This window comes from Malurus melanocephalus, unplaced genomic scaffold (assembly GCF_030028575.1).
Source record: "Malurus melanocephalus ecotype Western Australia unplaced genomic scaffold, MMel_1.1 scaffold_36, whole genome shotgun sequence".
Classification (NCBI taxonomy): Eukaryota; Metazoa; Chordata; class Aves; order Passeriformes; family Maluridae; genus Malurus; species Malurus melanocephalus.
This window is the reverse complement of record NW_026623268.1, coordinates 1531780-1555831: the sequence shown is the minus strand read 5'-3', so window position 1 is coordinate 1555831 and position 24052 is coordinate 1531780. Positions and strand designations below refer to the sequence as shown.

Sequence of the window (24052 nt, the reverse complement as noted above, 5' to 3'; positions counted from 1 at the left end):
GTAAAATTTYTGTGATGTGAAAGACATACCTGGTCATTTCAATTAATAGCCACTAAAGGAGATAAAACTGATAAAATAAAAGAAATGTCAGTTGACTCACTCTTACACAAAACTTTTGTATATGCACCACTTAAGTCAATYATTTGAAGCAGAGCATCCCACAGAGCATAGTGTGGGAAAGAACAACAGAGTTGGTTATTTTAAAATAAGTTATTTTCATTACTTTCTTGGTAAAATTAGGGGCATCTGTGGGTTCCCCCACCTCCTCCTTCTCCAAACAAGGCATCTCTCTCAAAACAGGCTGCAAATGATCATGTCAATGTAATAATGATCTTGATTGTTTTTAGCCAGCTCTCCATAGATATGAGTTCACAAGGGAGGYAGCTACACAGCTTCCTCAGACATTAGTAAAGAGCTTTGATCTATCTTTGAAGAATTTTTTTCTCAGGATGTTTAAAAGTCTGTGGTTTATTCTCATGTGTGGARAAAAGCAACCACTAAGGTGAACAYTCCCACACAAATGTCTCAACAAATCTACGCTTGTCAAAAATACCCTTGAAAAAAATTAATATAGATGCACATTGAAGGTGCACATTTTTATTCTGTAGTTTTCACTGTGGTCTCTGCTGCCTATTTCACGACTCATGGATGTAGGGCACTCCATGCAAACACCAAACAGACAAAAAAAAAACCCCATGAGTAAATTGGAAATGGAGAAGGCTGCAAGGATTAAGAAGTTTGAGTCTCAGATATCCAGGTCAGCTGGTGTGGGGTAACAAATTCACTTGCTCTAGGTAATGTATCCTAGATGATCATAGAAAATGATCATAGAAAATGAAAGCAAGAGACTTAAAAATTTTGTGGACTTCTTCTGAACTTTTGATTAAAATGATGCAGTCATTATAAATGATGCATCCTTATAAAGGATACTTATTTTTGTATTTGCTGTGWGCACCAAGCACAAGAGCATTATACAGATATACACTTGGTACACAAATACATCATTTCAGATGTCATGTGTGTGTGTATGGAGACACATATGCACTGAAATACAAGAAATACCACTGGTTTCTTCCTTTTCTTATGCTCACAGCTATTATAGGTAATAACATCATAATGTATTTCTTCAATTAGATTCTTTCTAAAGAATTGTGATTATAAGCTGCTTCTCAAAGTGACCTTGTACCACATTATCACCATGCTGAAAAGCACAGATGACTCTCACAAGCACTTTGCCTGAGAAAATTTACCTTCCATCAGAAAGGCAGGACCTTATTACAGTAAACACAGTGGCCACTGAAATGGTGCTGCTATGTGCAACTGTGCATGTCAAGACAAAGTTAATCATTGAAGTCAGAAATGTAAAAATGGCACTGGGATGAGTAAACTTCTTTTGCCTTTTGCTCTTATATGCTCCTCTTAGTTATATTCAGATTTTGCATCTTATTATTTTGAGAATATTTCTAAAATGAGATCTGTCATGCTGCTAAAAAACATAAGAAAAATATTCAATTTACAGCAGTTAAATCCTGCTTAAATGATTAAAATTTTTGGGTTTGGGTTTTTTCYTTCTGTAAAATAACAACCTGCACGATTAAAACCAAACAGATGGAGAGGCCCTTCTAGAGCCCTAAAATACCTCACTTTAGTTATTGCCTGTGGGATTTACAGTAACATGTTACACATGCAAAAATCTCTTTGTTTCACAAGTCTGAATATCCTACCCTGCAGTTTCATGAATGTCTCCATGACAGATGAATTTGGGAAGGACCAAATAAAGTTCCTAGTGTGTTCTTCCCAAGGATAGCCTGAGCTTGTTTCTCTGCAGCAAGGAGGCTGCACACTGTGTCCAATGTCTAATCAGGGGCAATCCCAAACAGGGCAAAGAGAGGGGAAAAGGTACTTACATTTCTACAGATTTCAGGGAAACTGATGCCTACAGGGAATTGAGAGGGAGCCACAGTGAGGAAAGACTGAAATTATCAACTGAAACACTGAATTATCCAGCTACGTAAATGTCTACAGTCCAGGTAGTTTCAAGATATTCAGGAAAAAGGATTACTTTAGACACACCATTTCTAAGATAGGAATATCTTTGTTTTATGTAGCACTATTTCATGGTTTTAGTTCTGATAATGCTATAATTACAGAGTAATTATAAATTGGAGCCAAAATTACAACATCTGAATAATAAATATTAAACCATGTTTATAATAGTAATAAATATGAATTTCAATAGTAAATTAAATATTAATAAATATTAAGCTACAAACACTATTAAATAATGTTAACTAATTCTTAAGCTTGTAAAAAAAGAAAATTGTAYACTTGGAAAGTAAATTCATATAACTGAAATTGGAGCAGCTGAGTTTTATTTCAGTTTACCAATAAAATTCTGTACTGAGAGTGCAAGATTCACCTTTTTTTTTTGTTTAGCAAGAGAAGCAGGTAATATGCACGGCAGAGTTTACCTTTTGAAACACTTAGATCTACCTGATGTTACAGAGACATTTCTTCATATGCACCAAAAATCTCTCTTGCATTAATCCCTATAAATAATGCACTATTAGTGTCTAATTACAAAATAAGTATGAGGCATTTTACTTTAAAAGGAAACATAAAACAAATCTAAACCCAAGGAAGCATACAGAAAACAAAAATCCCCTCATTAATCTCAGAAGTATTTCAGCTAATTATCAGCAGTAGAAAGCTACAAACATTCTGGTTATTCTACTTTTGATTCCTCCTCAACTTTCTGAAGCCATGAGAAGATGGGATTATAGCAGTGCTGTTACCCTGCAGCAGCACATTGAAGCTCCAGTGAACTTCAGAGTCCTTCTCCCACTACAGGGAAAGCCCTGGCCTCGCACTGTGGCCCCTCACTGAGAAGACAAATCAACTCAAATAAGTCCTCAAATAAGAAACTGCACACTTCTAATGTGATAAATACACTTCATCTTCCAAGACTACCATCAACTTGGCAAAAGGCTGGACCACAAACTAGGAGAGCTGAATTCCTGTGGAGGAGAAAAAAGAAGGGTTTAGTAGAAATTGTTTCAAATTATTATCATAGAGAAGGAAAAAATCAGTTCATATCTCAAAGCACTGATTTTTGAGCTGGAAGCTTTGTGGAATCCAAGGCCTTCATTTCAGATTTCAAAAGAGATACCCAGTTTTGCCAAAGAAATATTGTGYGATGCATCAAGGAAACCAAACTCTTGATTTTCTCATGGATCATCACAGTCTATCAGAATAATCCTACTTAAAACAAAAACTGACACCTCTGAACAGAAGTATACATTCCTAACCATTTATTCCTAATGTAAAATTTTCCGATTTGTTGCAGGTGAGCAGCTTATGCTTTCATGTGAACGTGTGCGCTTTAAACAGACAAAGAGGTGGGCATACACCACCTCAGACTAAGTAGGAGATGGGCTGAGATCAGCTAAACWACAGAACAGGCCCAGAGCCACAAACCCAGCAAATAGTCACATGGCACAGGCTCTTTTCTCTACCTTCCTTCAGGCACAAAACCCCACAGGGTGTGTGTATGTGTTTAKCTAYACCTGTATCTGTATCTCTGTAGTTTGAGACACAACAAGAGGAAGACCAGAGCACAAATTCACACCCCAATAATGAAATGACAAGTGACACAGATATATTCTTCAAAAGGACCTGGTCAAAACCTCCCACACAGACTCAGCCTTCTAAAGGTGACTGTAAGCCTGCACATATGCAAAAGGGACCTGGGCAGACCTCAGCCACCACACTCACTACATATCCTGCTGAACACTATGGGATTGGAAAGAGGAGGAGGAGGCAACAGATGGTGGAAATTTCACAGTACCTTTACTGTGAACAGAGTACCATGACAACTCTAACACAGTTCAAAAGGCATCTTACTGTCTCAGAAGAGGCTCCCTGTAGCCAAGGGATGAGGAATCTGGCTTGTGGTCAGATGAACATMAACCACAACCAGCACAAAAATGATGTCCAGCTCTCACCCATGCACTTTTCCTGTCTGGGAGTGTTCACATCCTTGGCTGAATCCAGACTTTCTTCCCATTTGAGTAATTGCTGTTCTTGCAGGATCCCCAAGGGCTTCAAAGACCAAAATCTGATAAGATTCTGCAAGAAGGGAAACACATTGCTAATTTATTTTCTTTCTGCTGCTTGACYTCCTGCAACTCTGCATGCCAACAGATGCATCAGGATACACAGGTAAGYACTCTTGCATCACTCTTCCCAGAAAACTGGCTTAATCTTGCCATTTCCCTGCCAGCATGGAAACACTGACTTATTCCAGATTCCCTGAGTGAAGAACCTGTTAAAGGAGTCTCTTTTCCCTTACTGACCAGCCTATGCACAGAAACAACACAAAGCCTACTGAGAATGAGAGCCAAGCTCAAATAAGATAGGTGGTCATGGCACAGACCATCCCTCTGAACAGAACATCCCTCTGGATAGAAGCCACTGCAAACAATTTTCAGACAAACACCAAAGCAGTCTACCCAAAAGGAAGGGCTGTTTTCTTTGGAAGTGGGGCAAATGTACCACAAAGCAATGTATTTCCACTTAGCGGATGAATGAAAGCCCTAAACACATTCTGTCAGAAAGCACCAGTTCCAGGAAAGGCTCAGTGATGCCATGAAATGGCCAGTTACTGGAATTCTAATTATTAAAAATACTTTTTCATGTTCTACCCTGGTTCAGCATGGTGCATTTGCTGGCCTAAGGGCCACATCAGGACTACAGAAGAACAYGACAAACCTGCTGAAGRATGTGATATGGCCTARCCAAAAGCACCTTCCCATGTCTGGGCACCAGCCAGCACACAGCCACACTAGGAGAACATGGAGCTTAATTTCTTCCTAGCCATCTATATGTGGCACTAAGCTGAACATGATGCTTCAAARTAGCTTTTGGTATACAAGGAAAGAATAAAAGATAGCCTGTATATCTGTAGCAAGTAAGGTGGGACCCCTTTTTTCCTTGCCCCAATCAACCGTCACAGGGATGGGCAGAGGACTGCAGACCTCTTCCCAAAAGAGATCATCCACTTTGCACTCTCCTATTACATTGGTATGCCAAGCAATCAGATATCAACTCCTCTTAAAAGTCAGTCTGTTGGTAGGAGTCCTATCAATTTCAGAAATCAAAAGCACTGCCCTTTAAGGGATGCTAAAAACCAGAGACATAATTCCTTGCTTAGTCACAGATTTTTGGAAGAAGCTGCAGGTTCTTGACAATTCATGRTCATTACCCTGGGATTAAAGGAATATGTGGTCCTGTGAGGGCCTTTGCTAGCTCATAAGTCAATCACTGATTAAAATGGATCACACTAAAGGGGAAAATACATGGCAAAATATCTCTTAGAACTCTTAAGATGAAGCCATCTCCGAAGGATATTTCAGTGTTTCCCATAAAAGTCCAGGGATTTTGGAGCCACCTGCTAATTCACTGCTGCCAAAGAGACAAATGCAGTTTCATCTCCTTCAGAATATGACTGAGAAAGTGGAGACCAAGTTAACATCATGGAAACATTTTGGTCATTTATTCATCTGGCTCTTCAGGAAAGTGTATTTTGACCCTTCAGATTACTTGCTCATCACYAAGAAGAGGAAAATACTTCCTTTATGTACAGAAAAACAGCATACAGWTCAGAGATCAGCAAAGTCTTTAAAAAACAGAACAGGAAACAAACTATAAAAAGAATAMGAACATGAACACCAAGAACAGATCCAAACTTTGCTGAGTATGTTACTTGCAATATTTGATTTACCAGAGTGTCTCAATGCAACCCAATCTCACTCCTCTTATTCCAGACCCAGCCCACCAAACTGCACAGAATCTGATGAGTTTGGGAACCATCACATTGTGACTTCAAGCAAGATACCAGTGCAAAGCCTTCTGTAAAACAGGCATCCCACAATGTGAAGGAAAGCACAATGGGGCAGAACACAGGTCTTGTGCTATTCCATTAACACCATTATGGAAAATTAACCTCTATAAAGTACCCACAGCATGGTGGTCTATGATTTCAGGAGATGTGACTTCATGATCTGGATGCTCCCTTTCAATCTTCTTTTATTTCTGATGCAAGCAATGATACGTARTGCATCACATGAGAATGCTGGCAAGTATCCTTGTTCACATAGCTACAATCCCTGCTACTTAGTAATTGATCCAAAACAGATGAAAGATCACAAGTGCAAGGAGCACAAACACAATCAAAATACCTTTAGCAGTTGTTGTTTACTGTGTTCTAAAGCATATTATATTGTCATCTTTCTTGGTAGTACAAAAAAGGAGTGCTTAAATTAGCTTCTATAAAGAAGTTTGCCACAAGATGCAAGAGTCACTCACTCTCCAGGAGAAATCACAGAGCCTCTGTGAACTACAAACTCTGTTACAAGAAGAAACACTTCTTCCTTACCTCTCTTTTGTGAGACAGCTTTCTTGTGCACACATCCTGTCATTACAGAATGTAAATAAAAACAGGTTGAGACAGATAYGCAAAAAGGCAAATTTACACTCATTAGTCTAATCTTGAGAACCTGGGCTCACTGTTTTGGGTGAAGGAAAAACTGATAGAAATTTTGAGCCTACTAACATTTTAACCTTGTGGAAAAAACCCAACAAAATAAAACATTGCTTTTCGTCAACCTTCAAGAACATGGAAAGAGTTGCTCAAAACAGTAAATAACYCAACATACCAAAACACACAGGCGGGAAATTTCAAATGGTGCCACTTCTGTCTGAAACGACTGTAATGAGACATTCAAGAGTCTGATAGCATTGCACAAAACCAGCACCCTMGGGAATAGAACAGGCACATTTTCTGTTTTCTGCCATGGTGCAAGGGCATGACAGAGTAGCTGATGTTCTGTCCAAAATGTCAGGGGCACTTTGAACATGAGTCCCTTAGACAGTGGCACATCTGGGGAGTCTGACAGGTGGTGAGGAGTTTCAGGGTASGTGGATGGGATGTTTGTTTCTGTCCATTTCTGAGGTCCCACTGTGCTTGCTACACCAGCAATTACACTGTGCATTTGAGATTTTAAATTGCTCTTCTGTTTCTCATACYCACCTCTCTGACAACCACATTAGCACTAACATCCTTCTGTAGACAGAAATAACTACAAATAATAATGCCTAGTAGTGTACAGGTAGCAAGAAAGYTTAAACAAATCAGCTGAGAAATAATATGTTAATAAAGCAGGCTACTAATACCAGAGTGCTTGAGCCTCTYGTCATCTATATTTAAGTACCATTAAAAAAGTGTACATTTTGTGTGTCACCTCAACCTCTAATAATTCATATTAATTGCTTAATTTGATAMATATTTGCATTAGCAGCTTCGATAGCAGGCACTGGCATTCAGGAATGTCAGAACAGAATATAGGTAAAGTGCACATAACAACTCAACAAGAAAAGGAGAAAACTCCACTCTGGGAGGCTGCCCATCTCCCATAGGAACACAGCCTATCTGGCAAGTCAGCTGGCCTTCACAAGGGACCATGTGCCTTTTGGCAGTGCAGTAATTCCTGCTCTACCTGATTAGGAAGCAGGCACGACAAGGGAGTCACAGGTAACTCTCTGCAGATATGAAAACTGGGTGGCATGTGGCCTTGAAGCCAACAGCATGCACAGAGTGCAAGAGTAAATGCAGGGGAGGATGTCCTTCTTGGACTGTCTTTCCAAGCTCAGGATTTCCAGGTGCACCCAATTACAAAAGCTTGAAAAGGTATTAAACTCCCCCTTACATGCTGGTTTCTCTTTCTTTCCAGAAGAAATGTCAAATTGACATTTGTTGTCACCAAGTTTGACAATAGCTTCATGTCAGTCAAGGCCACTGCTGTAACTGGCATGCATGAGGGAGAAAACACAAGGATTTCTTGGACTATTCATGCATTTCTTAGTGTCCTGTGCTTGTGGTGTCAAAGAGCACAAAAAAAGACCAGAGGACATTCAGGTTACCTGATTTATCTCACAGCTCCTGCATTTGATCTTACAAGCCTTTAATTGTATACAGAAGCCAAGCAGGAATTCAGAATCTTATATTCAAAGGACACAACAGCTTTCTTCCCAATGAATAATACTCCATAGACAAGGAGCAAAAGATGAGTATCCTAACAGGCAAACCACAGTGAATAAAGACGGACTACATTTGAGGGAAAGACCAGGATGAACAGGATTAACACCAACTTAAACCAACCATCACCAGCTAACATCRCTGCCAGCCTGCTATGAACAATTCCTGGTTTCCTACATAAGCTCCCATCCTAACCTGACATGGTTGATGTTTCACAAAACAGTTTCCAGTGCACACTGCCATGCAAATCTGACATGCCTTAGTTTTTTGGGACCTGGAGAAACAAGTTTTTCTTATTAATTACAAGCTATTATGAGTGCTTCAAATCAAAGTAGAAGACTTCAGCATTATAGAAAATGTCACTTGCTTATTTTCTAATATTTTTGATAAATTTAGCCCACTCTCAGTCATCATCCATTACAACCCAAAAGCTACTTCCACCTCCTCWGTGCCTGCAGAAAAACAACAAAAGGAAGTGTTCTTAGCATTCAGTGGAAAGTTACCACAGTTAAKGAGTGCAGGCACAGAGTTTAAGATTTAGAGTCAGAATCTGGTTGAAGGGAGTGGGRGAGGAGGCTCTGAAAGAATTTTATCAGCTGCACAATTGTCAGGCCAAAAAGCAGCCAAGAATTCATCTAGAGCCTGTCATTGACCATAACAATTTTCTGGACTTTTCAGCAATAAGCCTGGCAGTTTAATAATAAAAATTGTGCCTTATTTGTATTTGGAATATGCTGAATTTCACCATTGAATCACATGACTGGGCTATTGTTTGCTAAATGGTATCCATGAGCACAATTTTCCAGCAGAGGTGGACTAYAATCCATTCATTCCTTAATCTGAGTGGCGATAACCAAAACACGAGTTCCTGAGGTTAATCAATATTTACACAGCATTAGTCATTTATCTGCAAAGGCATTAGAGTACATTTCCTTCACTGTGGCAGTTCAAAGGGGCCTAGTGAGGATAAATCTCCCTTTTACCAGGTACTAACACCTCTAGAGAGCTGCACTCCCTAGCACTAAAGAAGTAGGAAGGTTTCATAGGGCATGGTTTCAGGAGGTGGACCAGTCATGATCCCCAAGGCAGTTTGGTTTTGGTGGTGGTGGTGTTTGGCAGGAGCATTTACAGGGCTGCTCCTTCCTGGGAGTCTGGATGTGCTTGTAGTCCCTGCATTTTGCCACACATGGATAATGCACGGCTCACACTAGTGGAGAGCTGCTTTTGTGCTCTCCCTTGGAAAGACAAAAAAAACAGAATATAGTAAGGGCTGGGATACTATTGAAGTGGAACAGAAAGGTTTTTCTAGTGAAAAGCTTCTGAATCTAAATTTGCCTCATCATAATAAGTATCTGCTGAAAGGTAAGGTAGGCTTTGTCTCCCAAATGTGGTTTGCAATGATGCACCCAGCACTGCTGCTAAAGATGCTGCCTTTGAAGTATCAAGGAGGACATTGTTACAATGGCCTAAGACCAATAAAGATTCACTTCACATCCAGTAAGGGTCACAGCCAGTCCTGTTGGTTTACAATAGGTTGGCAGCTGGTTGTCAGATAACAACCAGCCTGGTGTACGAGAGAAAATTACCCACCATCCATTACAGTAATAGTTTTATCTAGTTTTGTCTCTGTTAGCTAAAATAATTACTTTTCTCCCCAATGTCCTTCAGCTTCAGAGACATAAACCATGCATTCCAGAAGTAACAGCACCGAAAGCCCAACCAGACCAAAGCTGAGCCAGCCAAGGTCGRAAGACCATCACAAAGAAGAGGCTGGTTACAATGGGAGAGGAAATGCACCAACACAGCAGAAAGAGAAGGACGACGCAGCCCAAGCCAGTACAATCCTGAGAAGCCCAAAGGMAGAGAAAAAACAAAAAACTTCTGTCAAGAAAAGGCAGGATCTCTCTCGTGATGACTTGCTGTTTCTTCTTAGTGTCCTTGAGGGTGAATTACAGGTAAGGCATTGTCCTATTTTATATTCCAAATTAAAAGACACTCCACCTTCCACCCCCCATTCTTCCATCTGCCACAAACACATGCTGCTTTTATGTTAAGGAGACACCTTAACTAGTCTGATATAGGCCAAATATGAACTGCAAAATACAAAAGCACCCCAAAATTATAGCTATTAGAGCTATCAAACAGGAAGCATGATCTTTATTCCACAAGTAACTCTCAAAGCAGAGAATTCACTGAACCTTCTAGTTGTGCTGCCCCATTCTAAGTATTTTGAATACAAAATATTTGTCACTGTAAAGATGATATGGAGAACATGTTACAGACCTTTAAGACCTTTTACTTAATTATTTCTTATCCTCTCTCTCCTATGAAGTCATGAGCTTTACTCCCTATGAAACAGTGCCAGTCCACAAGAAGTAACTTACTCAACAGTATTCTAACACCTTTTCYTAGAAAAATCAAAATAGCCATTTTATTTCCCATAATAAGAAGCAAAAGTGTTACATGCCACTTAGCCCACAAATTACTGGATTTTGAAAAGTGAGCATTTTTCTACCTAGAAAAGGAACCATCTGTCAWGTGGTAAATGATGCCTAACTTGGTSAAACGTAATTTCAGGAAGTGRGAACCAGATTTCCAGTGAGCAGGAAAATATTTCTGTGGCAGGCTTATTGCACAGAAGCAGTGCCTTTAAAACTGGTCCCAGGCAGAGGAAAAAGCAAACTGGCAAAAGTGGCCTAATGGGTGTAGCACATGGTTTCAGAATTCATTACCTACAYACTACCTGGGTAGTTCTGTTCTTAACATATGCATAGATGTTTACATAATAATAAAGGCATGCTTGACAGAACACACACGTGATATGAATATTTAATAGCTGCACCAATCTTAGATGGTGGATCCAAAGCAAACTTCTACAGATTGTTTCATTATGCAAAGATAACACTTTCCATGTTTGCAAAACATTTCTCTCCTGCCCACTTGGCCTTTCTTAATTTAGGCTAAAATTCAGATGTCACACACTCTTCCAAAACAGTTCTCTCTTCCTCTCAATAAGAGAGTTCTTAAAATATATATTTATAGATTTATTTATATTATACACACACTCTTCATCACACTTGCTTCATATAAATACAATAGTATATATATACATACACACTTCAATTATTAAGATTTAAAACTGGAAGAGATTGAAATGAGAAACTGGAAAACAATGAGCCTGACATTAACATTTTAAATCAAATTCCAAAAGAAGCAGCATTATGAATGAAAACTATGAAAAGTCATTTTTATCCCTTATTTTCTACCTCCTGTAATGCCAGGTCAAATCACTGAAGATCAGGTGTCAATCCAACCATAACTAAGTTTTGAATTTAGATGTCATTCCTTTCCAAATTCTAGAACATTCAAGATGCATGAAAATCACTCTGGTATTTTTTTTCCTGCAACACTAAGAATTAGAACTAGACTATTTCATATTTTAAAATTTGTTTAAATAGTMATAAATAGGGATATAGAAGTCTTCTAGCCAAAAGGAGTCAGACTGAAAGTGTTATCCTCTGCTGAYACATCCTTCTTTCTGATTTCCTTCTTTCCTATTCTACTCTTCTAGGCTTAGCACATATTTTTACCTGAGATCATTGCAGACAATGGATGTTTGAGACAATTCATGTAGTTAAGCTCACTTCAGTGGAGATGGGGGCAACCTCCACCACCAGACGATGCAGGGTGGGGGTAAAAAACCCCAGAGACRGACACATCTGTTGTGGGTTTAAACKACAGAARCCATCTGCACCCAAAATATACAGAATGTACAACACTTTCAGGCTTCAGGAAGCATCCAGCTATCCTGCACTAACAATTTAAAGTCAATTTCTAATACTACAAGTCAAACTTTTCCCTGAAATTTTGTTTTTTGAGTGCTACACACTGGTCCAGAAACAGCAATGTGATYCAATCATTAAAGAAGTACTCAAGCTTTGATGAAGGGTCAGAAGATTTTGGAGCTTATGCTGAACTAATGAAATACAAAGACCAATACTTCCCTCATGCTTTTCAATGGCCCTGACATTACTGACTATTTCGGAATACTTTACATATTTACATATRTATTATGTATTTATATTTACATATACAGCAGTATTTTAAAAGTTTTTTTTTTAAATTTTCTTAGATTCCAAAGCAGAGAGCTAACCTGTAAACACATATATACAGTTTAACAAGATGAAGCCTTACTTTGTCTTTCTGCAGGCTCAAGATGAAGTTATAGGAGTACTTAAGGCTGAAAAAATTGACTTAGCTTTGCTTGAAGCACAATACGGCTTTGTTACTCCCAAGAAAGTGTTAGAGGCACTGCAGCGAGATGCTATTCAAACAAAGGCTGAGCAATGGCAAGAAGATATCTATGAAAAGCCTATGGGAGAGGTAAGAACAAGTAATTGCTATTTAACCATAGCTCCCACCAAATTCAACAGAAAATCTCACACCCACTTCTGGGGAAGATGGCAAATGAGCTTTAAATCTGGAATGGAACACGAGTGTAAGTGAGAGAAGAACAAAGTCCAGGGTGCAGCTGAGGCCTGAACCTAATGGTKGTCACTTATACTGCAGACAGGGGGCTTAAACCATTGACAGGCATGATTTTGTCTAATTCAAACCTTTTTCTTCTTCCCTTTCTGTTATCCACATTCCCAGCCCATACAAGCAGAAGCCTCCCATCAGAAGTTTCCAGTCATATCATGGAGGCCCATCTTTCCAGTGGCTGGCAAGGGCTCACCCAGCAGCAATGGCACATCTGTCCACATCTGCATATCCCCACGCCCTTGAACTTGGGGGCAGTCATGGGGATACCTGCTTGGTCTGCATAGTCACTACAATGAGCAGCCATTAGAAACCTCACCCAGGCAGAAATCCAATATTCTCACCTTGTGCCTAAGTAACCTTCAGTTTAATTACACTGCAGCAGCTGCCATACTTTTTGAACAATGTTATCTGATTCCTTTCTGCCCTGCATAGCAAATCACTGGATATTAAAACACCTTCATATCAGAAAGTGGTTTTTAATCTCAGGTAGTTGTCTCCAATTCAGATAAACATTTTTTAACATACTGCTCAGTATAGATAAAATCACAAAATAAAAGCAAAAATTATGAATAAAGTTTCCCTACCAAGTATTTTCCAAGTTTTCCGAACAGAAATGTACCTAAGGATGAAGAAATCATTTCACACAAAATTACGTCAGGCAAAAAGTCAACTTTCATTTCAGAAACTCAAAGGTTAAAATCTCTGGATATTATCTGAAACAGATAAAGTTAATCTGGGAAGGTTACTTTATTTTAGAACATTGTGGTATTATGTCACAGAAACTTTGAGCACAAATGGAAATTATTTGAGGAGAAGTCCAAAGCAGTTTGAAAACATAAGCTCAGTCTGTTACTTTACGTAAGTTTATACACACTTTTTCCTTCTTACACTTAATGGCAGAGAAATAATTTCTAGCATCAGTGGATTTGGCAATTTCAAAAGGCAAAGGTAAACATCCTGAGAGCAACTGAAAGGGTAGAAGGACCACTGCCACTTCTCGGTCTTGGTAAACCAAAGGATGCTGTAATAGGCATGCATTCCACAATTTCAGTTTCAAAATCCCCCTGAATTATGCCAGAGATGCATTTAGTTGGGTTTTTCTTTTCTTTTTTTTTTTTTTTTAAATTTTTAAAACACATGCAAAGACCAAAGGAGAGGTGGAACCAGCCACAAAATCTTGGAAAAGACCATGTAAATTCCCCCTTTGCTACCAGGACAATGTACCTTTGTATCTGGATGTGCATCTCACCCTTTACAGTTGCCCCTTGTAGCCCTGAACACAGAGAATCTTCCCAAAACTCAAGTAAAATTACAATGAATTTCAGGAGGCATCTGTAAGATTTCCAGTCCTTTAACATTCTCTCACAACWCCTTTACCTATTCTAAACTTTAAGTTCCTTGGCAAATATGATTAAGAATGTGGTGGGAAAATTTGGTGACTGGACAATTTACTTATTGGGAACAAGATTCATAAATGAAGAAATGTAGCAAATTAGAAAACATTAGTTTAGCAAATTAGAAAACAGCATTAATACATCTTCCTTTACAAAACCTATGAGAAGTGTGACAGACCAAAACCATTTCTTCCTTGAAAAGAGATTTACTTTATTTTTTTTTTAAACAGAAGGTTTCTTCAGTCAAACATGCTCTACACCTTTTTCTTTCTGCAACCTAAAAAATGTCASATAAGCTTACTCTTATTCCTCATATTTGAGTGGCATAAAAGAAATTAGACTTTTATTTTGGTTTTACTTCTGACTCAAAGGCCTGGAAAGGTTTTCCATTTCTGTATTGTTTATAAATTAAGAATGAGTCAGTTATTTGTGAAAAAAAAATCTGTCTTCAGATCAACTGTCAATTCTCTTGAACAGAAAATGAAGATTATTCAACATTCTAGCAAACACATAATAATAATTACAAGACTAATTTTTCCTGATTCAAAAATAAACAATCTTTTTAAAAAGGAATCAAAAAACCATCAGAGATGGTGATGTAGGAGGAGAGAGATGAAGATACTGCAGAATTTGGGGTGTCTTTTTCTCTTCTCTTCATGGTATCAGAAAGCAGATTCTGGYTTCTAACTCTCCTCATAAAGCAGCCAAAGATTAAAAAAAAATGTGCCTCACTGTTCAAAATAGGATGAACCTCCTACCACTTCGAGAACTCCTCTATATGTAGTAAAACGAGAGGAAAGCCTTTATTTTGCATCCATCAAGAATAATTAAAAATTTAATCCAATTTTTAAAATTGCATTGCCAATCAACCTGGGGAAAGGTGCATCCTCATTGGTCTTTTAACAAAGTGTATCTAACTGTGTCCTCAGGACATCTTTTAAGTGCTGGTCAAAACTTTCCAAGGATCACAGCTGTAAGGCACCAGTAAATCAGTCACAGGAAGGGATGAAACAACAGCGCTGACAACGTGGCATTCAGAAGACCACCAACATATTTGCATGGAAATTTGGCTCAGCTAGGGCTGGAAAAGGGAACAGGAGAAGTGCTCCCATAATCTCTGGTAATCCTAAACTCAGGATTATACATTTGTAAACAATGACCATGAGGATATTATTAACAGGAATAATATYACACTGAACTTTGGATAAAAAATGTAACTACCCTGGACTTTATTCTGGCACATCACCAAACACAAAACAGTCTAAAAACAGAAAGATGAAGAGTTCAGTTCCAATGTAATGGATATGAGATACACCATTCTAGTGCAACTTCAGTCAAGAGTTACATCAAAAGGTACTTAAAACTATTAAATTTGTGTGAATTTCTAGTTTGTTTAACTATTCACAGTTACATAAGGCTATGCCTCTTATTTTCCATTGCACAGAATGTTCAAGTATTGATTCTAGAAAAAAGCCCATATGATTAGCAAGAACAAAACAACAAATTACTTAATTAAGATTTTATCACTTTAATTTTCAACAGAAGACATTTATACTGCTGCTTATTAGTCCTCTGTGGGTTTTAGYTAAGAACTGTGTAGGCTGAGTACACTTGTGCACATACATATAAATGGATATTTCTGCATGKGTAGATCTAGCATTTGACCAGAGTAATCTGAGGAAACCTGGGCTGTTGGAGATCTCTTGTATGAGGATCTCACACTAGCAGGGGTTCACATGACTTCTCCCTCTTCTCTTTCTGCTGGATACATGGGAGTCATCCACAAGATCTCACAGGGAAGATGCAACAGTCCAATTTGCTCCCCAGGGAGGTGCCCTTTTCTTGCAGAGGGACAYRYYATTTTCCCAACAAACCACGCAGAARTGCAGCAACCCAGTAGCAGAYYCTGCTCTGCATGGTCCTGCAGGGAGGCAGAGTGTGCTGCACAGGGACACACAAGTGCCACAAGGCCAAATACCCATTCCTGTTACACATCTCATAAGCAGATCTCAGGGGTGGGCATTAATTGTGATTTGGGAACTGCTCTCTCCAATTCTYTTCTCTATGACCCACCTGTACCAGAAGACAGTCCCAGCACTTCTTCCCTTCCCTCCTGAGCTCACACTCTCTACCTTGTTCCCAGCCACAACAGCTAAATGCTTACAGTAGAAYTGATTTGACAGCATGCTTAAAAAGAAATAGAAATAAATCTTCTAGTCTGAGCAGGAGAAAACTACAGCATGCAAATCGCTTTAATGCAGCAGTTTATTTACTTTTCTCTTACCCTAAATGTGGCAAGTCTCCCCAGGTCACTACTGTTCTTTTTCTCATTTAAAATTCTTTGTTACACCTCCCTGCCTTGAGACACCTCACCCATCCCCAAAGACCAGTTTGTAATCCAAACTGTTCTAATCTCAACAATGACAAAAGTACTACTGTGAAGTCAAAGGCACAGAGAACTGCAAAACAAAACCCTGGAATTACTACCTTTTCTCCTTGCGTACATGCTGCTTGGATTATTGCTTCAAATTATCTCTTGTAGCCATTCAACAAATACTCTATAGCAAACCAAATATACAGAACTTATAAAACCCTGCTGGCACAGAGTTTACACCAAACACTGCAGAAGCAGGACTATTTTACACTTGGTAATGTTGCTTGGCTGATGACTAACCCTCATCTCAATCAAGCATTTACATGTTCAGAACCAGGATCGTTTGATTTAKGATCAGCTTGTAGCCAGAAATGTCAGCACTTTCTTATGACAGCAATTTACACATCCCCTCAGACTTTTACATAYACTTTCAAAGTGGCCATCCAATACACATAAACRAATAYCTTTACTTTCTTAACCCCATCCATGCAGACTGCCTGCCAAAAGAAACTGGAAGTTCACAGCTTTGCCTTCATCCCACTTGACCTCACAATGAGGACCAAGACAGCAGGCACTCACACACAAAGCTGATGCCCAGCTCATATCAATTTAAGCAAGACAGAGCCCATAACTGCAAGCAGCACTCATGAGAACTTTGTCAAAAATCAGGAGGCAGGTTGATTTCTGAGARCAGTGTATAATCACTTGCCAGCATGACCTTTAGAAAGACGAGAATCAGAAATAGGTGTTGGCACTTCATGAATCTGCAACAGCTGTTCCAGAAACCCCTCCGAAATCTTGGGTGGGGGGCAGGTTGATAAAACATCTTTCTGCTAACTTAGAAGCTAAACAAAAGACTTCACTTTTTTTAATTTCTACTTCTGGTAAAAGAAGYGAGATTGTGAAGAAATTAAAATGGACAGTTTTCTTCAACCTGACCTTTTAAGGCAATCCAATTTTCAACKGCTTTAAAAGATATAGAAAGCACAGCCAAAAGATTACTGTAAAAGGCAACTCTTGCTTACTAAGAGAGATTGCATATGCAAGGGTTTAGGTAAGAAATATTTTTCCAGGAGAGGTTCTGCTTCAGGATTACGATTCCAGAAAGCAGTCACCTTGCTGGTGTAAAGCACAGGACAAAAACCAGTAATAATCTGCTTGTAAGAGCACCACAAAACAGCACCAAAACAAGTAATTACAGGTTTCTTCGTATTATTGATCATGCAGGAAACAAGCTCAGCTATGTTACAACAGAAAAGACACTCTCTAATGCCAGAAGTACAAAGTGCAGGAAATTTGAAAAATGGTCCACATTTTTSATGGAATATTTTAGACTCAAACCATCTTCAAAGCCTTGTCAATAGCTCCTTTTCCTTTAYTCACAACAGTGTCAACAAAAAGTTAACAATTATTTAGGAGAAACCTAAGAAAATACATATAGCTTTAAAAGAAGCAGAGATAAGCAGGGAGAGACTTGGAAACATATGCAAAAATTGATGATATCCTCACTCATTCAAGAAACTAATGTTTAGGCATTCCAGCTCTCCCTGTCATCATTTCTATTGGCCAAACTGTGAATCAAGATCAGGGAAAGATAATTGGCATAACTTCTCACTGCACTTCTGCTGTTGAACAAAATAATTTCCACAAACTTAGAAAAAGAATCATACTCCCTGGAATTAAATTGTCCAAAATAAGCAGTGGCCCTAAGAATCTGAAACSCCAAGTGTTTCTTGTGGCACACAGAATTCCTTGTGGGGGAAACATCAGAGAACTAGAACCRGCTTTGCTTCCCACACTGCCCATTTGTGAATTCTTTCCTCTTAATAGAGTGAAACATTACAATCAGATTGACCTACTAGAATAGACTGTGGTTAAAAGGAGGCACTGGGCTGTGAGCTCAAAATTTCTCTTTTTCAAAAAGGACAGAAGGATTCCTAAGTTGACCTGATGAGGGAGGCAGTCTCTGAAGGGGAACAAAGCTGCCCACAAATACAAGCTCTTCATTGATCTTTTGACGGCCTCCAGTGATCCTTCCTGAAACTTCTAGATCAGTAATGCCTAAGGAGGAAAACCTTCATGGTTTCACACACTTGCATAACTCAGTCAAAGTTATAAAAGAATCCTCAGAATCACAGTTTTCTTTTTCTAAGTTTGTGGAAATTAATTTGTTCAACAGCAGAAGTGCAGTGAGAAGTTATGCCAAAACCTCTGTGTTTAGAAAAAACTAAAAATGATTGTCAAAACCTGAAATGGATTAATCAAATTAAAATATCACTACATAATAATATTTAGAAAAATTGAAAATTTTTCACTGAAAGGGTGGTCAAGAATTGGAATGGAGTGCCCAGGGAGGTGGTGAAGTCACCACCCCTGAAAATGTTCAAGAAATGACTGGGCATGACACTTAGTGCTATGGTTTAGTCAGCATGATGGTGTTCAGTAAAAARTTTGACTCAATGATCTTGGAGGTCTTTTCCAACCTTAATGATTCTATGATTGGATGTTAAGCAGAAATCCTTGAGGAAGAGAATTTTATGCTCAAAGTGTGCTATAAAGATGCCATCTGAGAGACAAAGACCTCAACAACACGTGCAATTTGAGGAACATAACAGGAAATGCCACCATTTAAAAAAAAATACTTCTAACTATTAAAAAATTTAGCACTTACTTATTCCAGAAACCCAGCGCCACGCTCAGAATAAGCACAAGAGACAGTACTGTTCTGCACTCTTGGCACTACCATGCATTTACAGTGAAACCAGAAAACTGCTTTTTGACCTACCTCTACCTTATAAAAACAATTTAATGCTCTTATTTTCTCTGCAGCTACAAGTGAGGCAGCTATTTCTATTCAACCAAAAGTCAGTCATCCACTGTGTGAAGCCCTGGACGATGYTTCTCCTGCCAAGACATCTGGTTCTCTACCACAATGATCAATGAGAAAAGTACAACCCTGGGAACAGTAACTGTTAATTAGTAGCTGTTGAGGATCAGTCATGGCAGGAGGAGGAAAGGAAAGTGACTGAGGATCCTGAGAACCAGCACCTTATTTTTCATATTTGCTGCTTTTTCATATTAGACTGACAGAATTAACCTTTTCCACACCGATACCAGTAGACCTGGCTACTAGGCTATTATTATAGTATTATTAAGCTGCTCTTAAAATTCTTTCATTAATGAAAGCCTGAGAAAGTAAAAGTTTCAAAATACTTCAGGAGTTTTTGCTTTTTTTTGTAGCTGGATAAAGTTGTAGAGAAACAGAAGGAAGTTCACAGAAGAATGCTGGAACAACTTCTAATGGTAGAAAAAGCACACAGACAGACACTGCATGAACTAGAGGAAGAGAAGAGGAAGCACACCAAATACATGGAAAAAAGTGATGAGTTTACAAACTTGCTGGAACAAGAATGTGAAAGGTAAGGTTACCTCTTACCATAGTATTATGAAGTATGTACAATTTAATGTTACATCTAAGGATCTGYCTGCCTTCTTATTTTGCCTCCACTAAAAAATGGAAATGTTTGCAGTACTGAATTTTGAGAGTTCAGCTGTGAAAACATAACTAATGCCTTCTAACAAATAATACGTCTACATCTCCACCAGCCACTGAGGTAGGTCAAACAGTTGGCAGAGTCCTCAGCACTGCTGCAGGATGCCAAGGATGTCATACTACAAAGAAGACAGAGAAGTATGCAGATATATGAAGTTATAACCAACAGGAAGCAGGTGAACCTTTCAGTGTGTTTTAGATGCTTGGTGAGCACTACAGTATGTAAGAAACAGTATTTGTAATCAGGCATGCAGCCTTTCATGGCAGATGAAAAAGACACAAGAAAAAGTAGATATTTGGACAGAACATAGAAATACAGAGAGAGAAAGCAAAGACAGAGGATAATTTCCAGAAAACTTTGAAAGTAAGAATGACAAAGTTATCATATCAGSGTTGGCACAAAAGCCATAAATCCAGCTTTATGTTTTAAGGGTAACCTAAAGGTGCCACAGCTTGTTAATGCAGTGTTACAGTTTCAATACAAATTCTCAGAAGAATTAGGAATTTAATGTCGTTAACTGTCTTTGAAAAAAGCCACTTTATATTGTGACTTCTCTGAATTTGCAATAAAACTGAAACCATCCTAAGGAAAAAAAATTATCAAAGTACATTTCCTATTCCCTCTATAGCTAGCCCAGAAGAYAGGAGAATATTGTCTCAGTTTCCTTTTGCTTAGGAACAGATGGAAATGTTTGGGTGTGAGAACGTCAAGCCTATTCTAAACTCACATTATGCATAGATAATTCTTCCGTTGCTTGGCCTGTGTAACATCATGTCCTACGTACTTTGGCAGCGTTCACCCACTGTGCTGCACCTCTCTCTTGCACATCTATGAAAGGCAGCACACACCGAGCACACAGTGCATTTATGGCTCCCTGCTACAGAGGTTGGGGGAAAAAAATGTGTGTTTGCTGCTCAGAAAAATGTGTACAGATGCAGGCAAGCATAGGCACACACACAAAAGCACATAYTAGGAATCATCATCAATCAGGAACCAAACCCTGAGATCAAGAGAGGTTTTCATYTCTCTCCTCTTCTCAAAATCTGACATACTCATCTGTCAGAGGCAGAGCTACCCAACKCACTTGCTAAGAGTGGCAAAATGTTACATCAGACATGTGAGACTGAGTGAAAAGCTGCACAGCAGAAAAGCATTGGAGTAGTAATTTACATATTTTTAAATAGTATAGACATGGGATTATTAAAGCATTCTTTCCTGCCCCTCTGCCATATCCCTCCCCCTCTGCCATATCCATCCCCCTCTGCCCCACTTCTGTTCACATTCTCAAGAACACTGTAAAGCATTTTCCACTATTGTCTGCTACATTTAGTCAAGCTGCCTGGAAAATGATGGGAAAAGGGGGAATACTGAGGTGCTTAAAGAGACCTTAGAGGATWTAATAATAGATTTCAGATTAAGTCTCAATTTTTGGTTCTTTTTTTCTTTGGAGGACGTATTTTATGTGGAAAACCTTAAGGGGGTGTGATGTCACTTGCTGAGCTGATTCCAAATTGTTTGCCAAGTAATGTCACCATCAAAATCTCCATGCAGTTGCCTATGATAACAAAAATAAAAAAGAAAAACCCAACAAAAAAACCTGCAACCAAAAAAAAAATATCTCAGCAAGTTAGGACACAGTTCTTCCTACATGACACAGCAAAGTGACCTTTTCTTCCACTGCAAAAGCTTTAGTCCAATTTACATTTTCTCAGGATGCAAATTTTGCATTTGGATTAAGAACAAATAGAACTCTATAAAAAGTTCTACACCTAAAGCAATAATATGAATTTTTGTTTACCACCAGTGCCAATAAAAAAAACCAAACAAAAAAAACAAACAAACAAACAAAAAAAACCAAAAAAACCCAAAAAAACAACAAAGCCAGGAAGTATTCTCCAAAGAACTTACTTTCTGTTTTCAGCCAGAAGCAATATCCTCTTTCATGAGCTGGATATATAGCATTGCAAACTGTATTGCAGATTCAAAGCAAAATCCCTGACTTTCAATTAGTCAAAAAAGTACCTCGCTTTTATCAAAGAACAAGACTACAGAATATGCTAAAGATATGCTTGGAGGGTATAGAATGTATACAAGACAAAGAAAGTACATGAATAATATGTGGCTATGTGATCAAAAGCAAAAATAYCTTAGATGTTAGGAGACAGTGAGGCTGAAGTTCTGAAAACTACTTCTTAAGATGAGAATAAAGAAACTATTAGCCACATACAAGTCTTACMAAGTGTTCTGGATATATTTTCAAAYAAGGCAGAAAGAAAGCACYTCCTCTCTTTCCTATATGCTCAGGAAAAACAGAACCAAAGAATTTTTAAGTGAAAATTTTAGTGATGAATTTATCAGATGATCATGTTTTACATAAACTAGACAACCCTCCATCTCTAGGGCCTTTCTGCTGCMTTATGCCCTTTGCCAATGACATCTCTCACTGAAAGAGTTAATGTCGGGATTGGGGAAAATTTAAGAGTCTTTGATGACTCTGCAAAAGCTCTTCACCTCAGCCATTCAAGAATTGCTTTGATGTCACAGTAAGGCAACCAGACTGTCCTCAGCACTTGTACATTGTCAGATTTGGGAGTTTAAGCYTAGSCCAGGACTAGTGAAAGCTTTCAAGATASGAGAACCAGWTTAAAGTTTAATGTTMACCCTTAAGGCATTTACATTTTYCTTGTTGCCAGCCAAAAAYYAATCSTCCATAGCCTTACTGTAGTTCAGAAACAAAGACTGGTCTTCAAACTGAACAGTCTCGTTCTTTACAACAGACATTTACCAGCAAACAAAAATTAAAACTATGCTACTGACATTGTATTTATTCATCTTCAGTCACACTTTTAAAGCATGGAGCCACAACAAGCCACAAGCCTGACAAACCCCTAGCATGTAAGGAAACATTCTGTGGAGAAAAGGAGGCCAATGAACAGCTGGATAGGTCTTTCCTGCACTTCAACATGAATTGTTCTGTATGTGTGTGCAGATCAGACAGGAACACCAAGACAAACAACCTATGCATGCTACTGTGCTACCAGGGCTCAGAAGAGAAAAAATTGTTGTATTCCTTAAGATGGAGCTTAAACAAACAGCAGCATCAAAGTTTAGAGCAATGTAAAAAAAACCAGTAAAAAACCCAGAAGCTAGATACACAGACTACTAGGTGCACCTGAAGAACCATACCATAAAAGTTACTGACTTGGTTTAGAAGCTCTTGTTCTTAATGGGTTTGGAGGATGGAGAGCAGGATTAAGGACTACAAAGAATACTTYAAATTCTAATGCAGAGTCCATTGTATCTTCCCTGAGGATGTGCACATTTGTCCAAAATCAYTTAGGCGCATTCCATATTTTTGCAGTACAGTTAAATAATAAATGCTGTTGCTTTAGAAAACATTTTGCAAGGGTAAAATATGAAACTAGAAGGTTTTCCAGATATGTATGTTCCCAGTTTGAAAACACATGCCATAAGTGTATAAGTATTTATCCATTTACATAGTACTCTCCATCCCACACACAAAAAAGAAACAAAAGAGCAGAATAGTCAAATGTTTAGAACGTTCCTATGTTTCACACAGCCCTTTTCCACTGCAAATCTCAAGCAGCTTTAAATACTACATAAGCACAGTTATTCCCCATTTTCTATTTTCTGAAAGGAAATGAAGGAGGAAAATAAATCAATCACAGGTACCTGAGGGTTAAACTGAATGAAAGGAGGCAATATCCCAATGTATAGGTGTGTTCCATCTTCCATATCCTATATCCTACATGGACTCTCAGGGTWAACAAAGGGTAAAACTGTACAAGGGTACAAAGGGTAAAACTATATTACACCAGTTAAATAAGTGAATGCTTTTCAACAGGACAAGGAAAAACAGGAGTTTGCTCATAAGCAATGTAAATAGATTTTTAAAGGCAGTTTCAATAAACTTTGGTCACAGAATTCAAGTATTAGGACAAAACTGCAGTTTGGTGTAGGAAGAATTAAAAAGATCTTAAGGATCATTGACTAATATGAGGGGGGTCTTTTACTATGAAACCTTATCTGCAGCAGTCTCACACCTGTAGCCTTTCTCACGTAACAAAACACC

General features: G+C 38.5%; 2 protein-coding genes across 2 annotated transcripts in view; one reads left to right on the top strand and one right to left on the bottom strand.

Moving 5' to 3' along the window:
• CMSS1 (cms1 ribosomal small subunit homolog) overlaps positions 1-24052 on the bottom strand; it is a 217956-nt gene that overhangs the window by 126466 nt on the left and 67438 nt on the right. The gene's annotated exons all lie outside the window — the stretch shown is intronic.
• On the top strand, positions 9781-19828 carry LOC130572498 (filamin A-interacting protein 1-like). The gene is made up of 3 exons (XM_057364222.1): positions 9781-10050; positions 12305-12478; positions 19646-19828. The coding sequence occupies exons 1-3, from the start codon at positions 9781-9783 to the stop codon at positions 19826-19828; spliced, it is 627 nt and encodes a 208-aa protein (XP_057220205.1).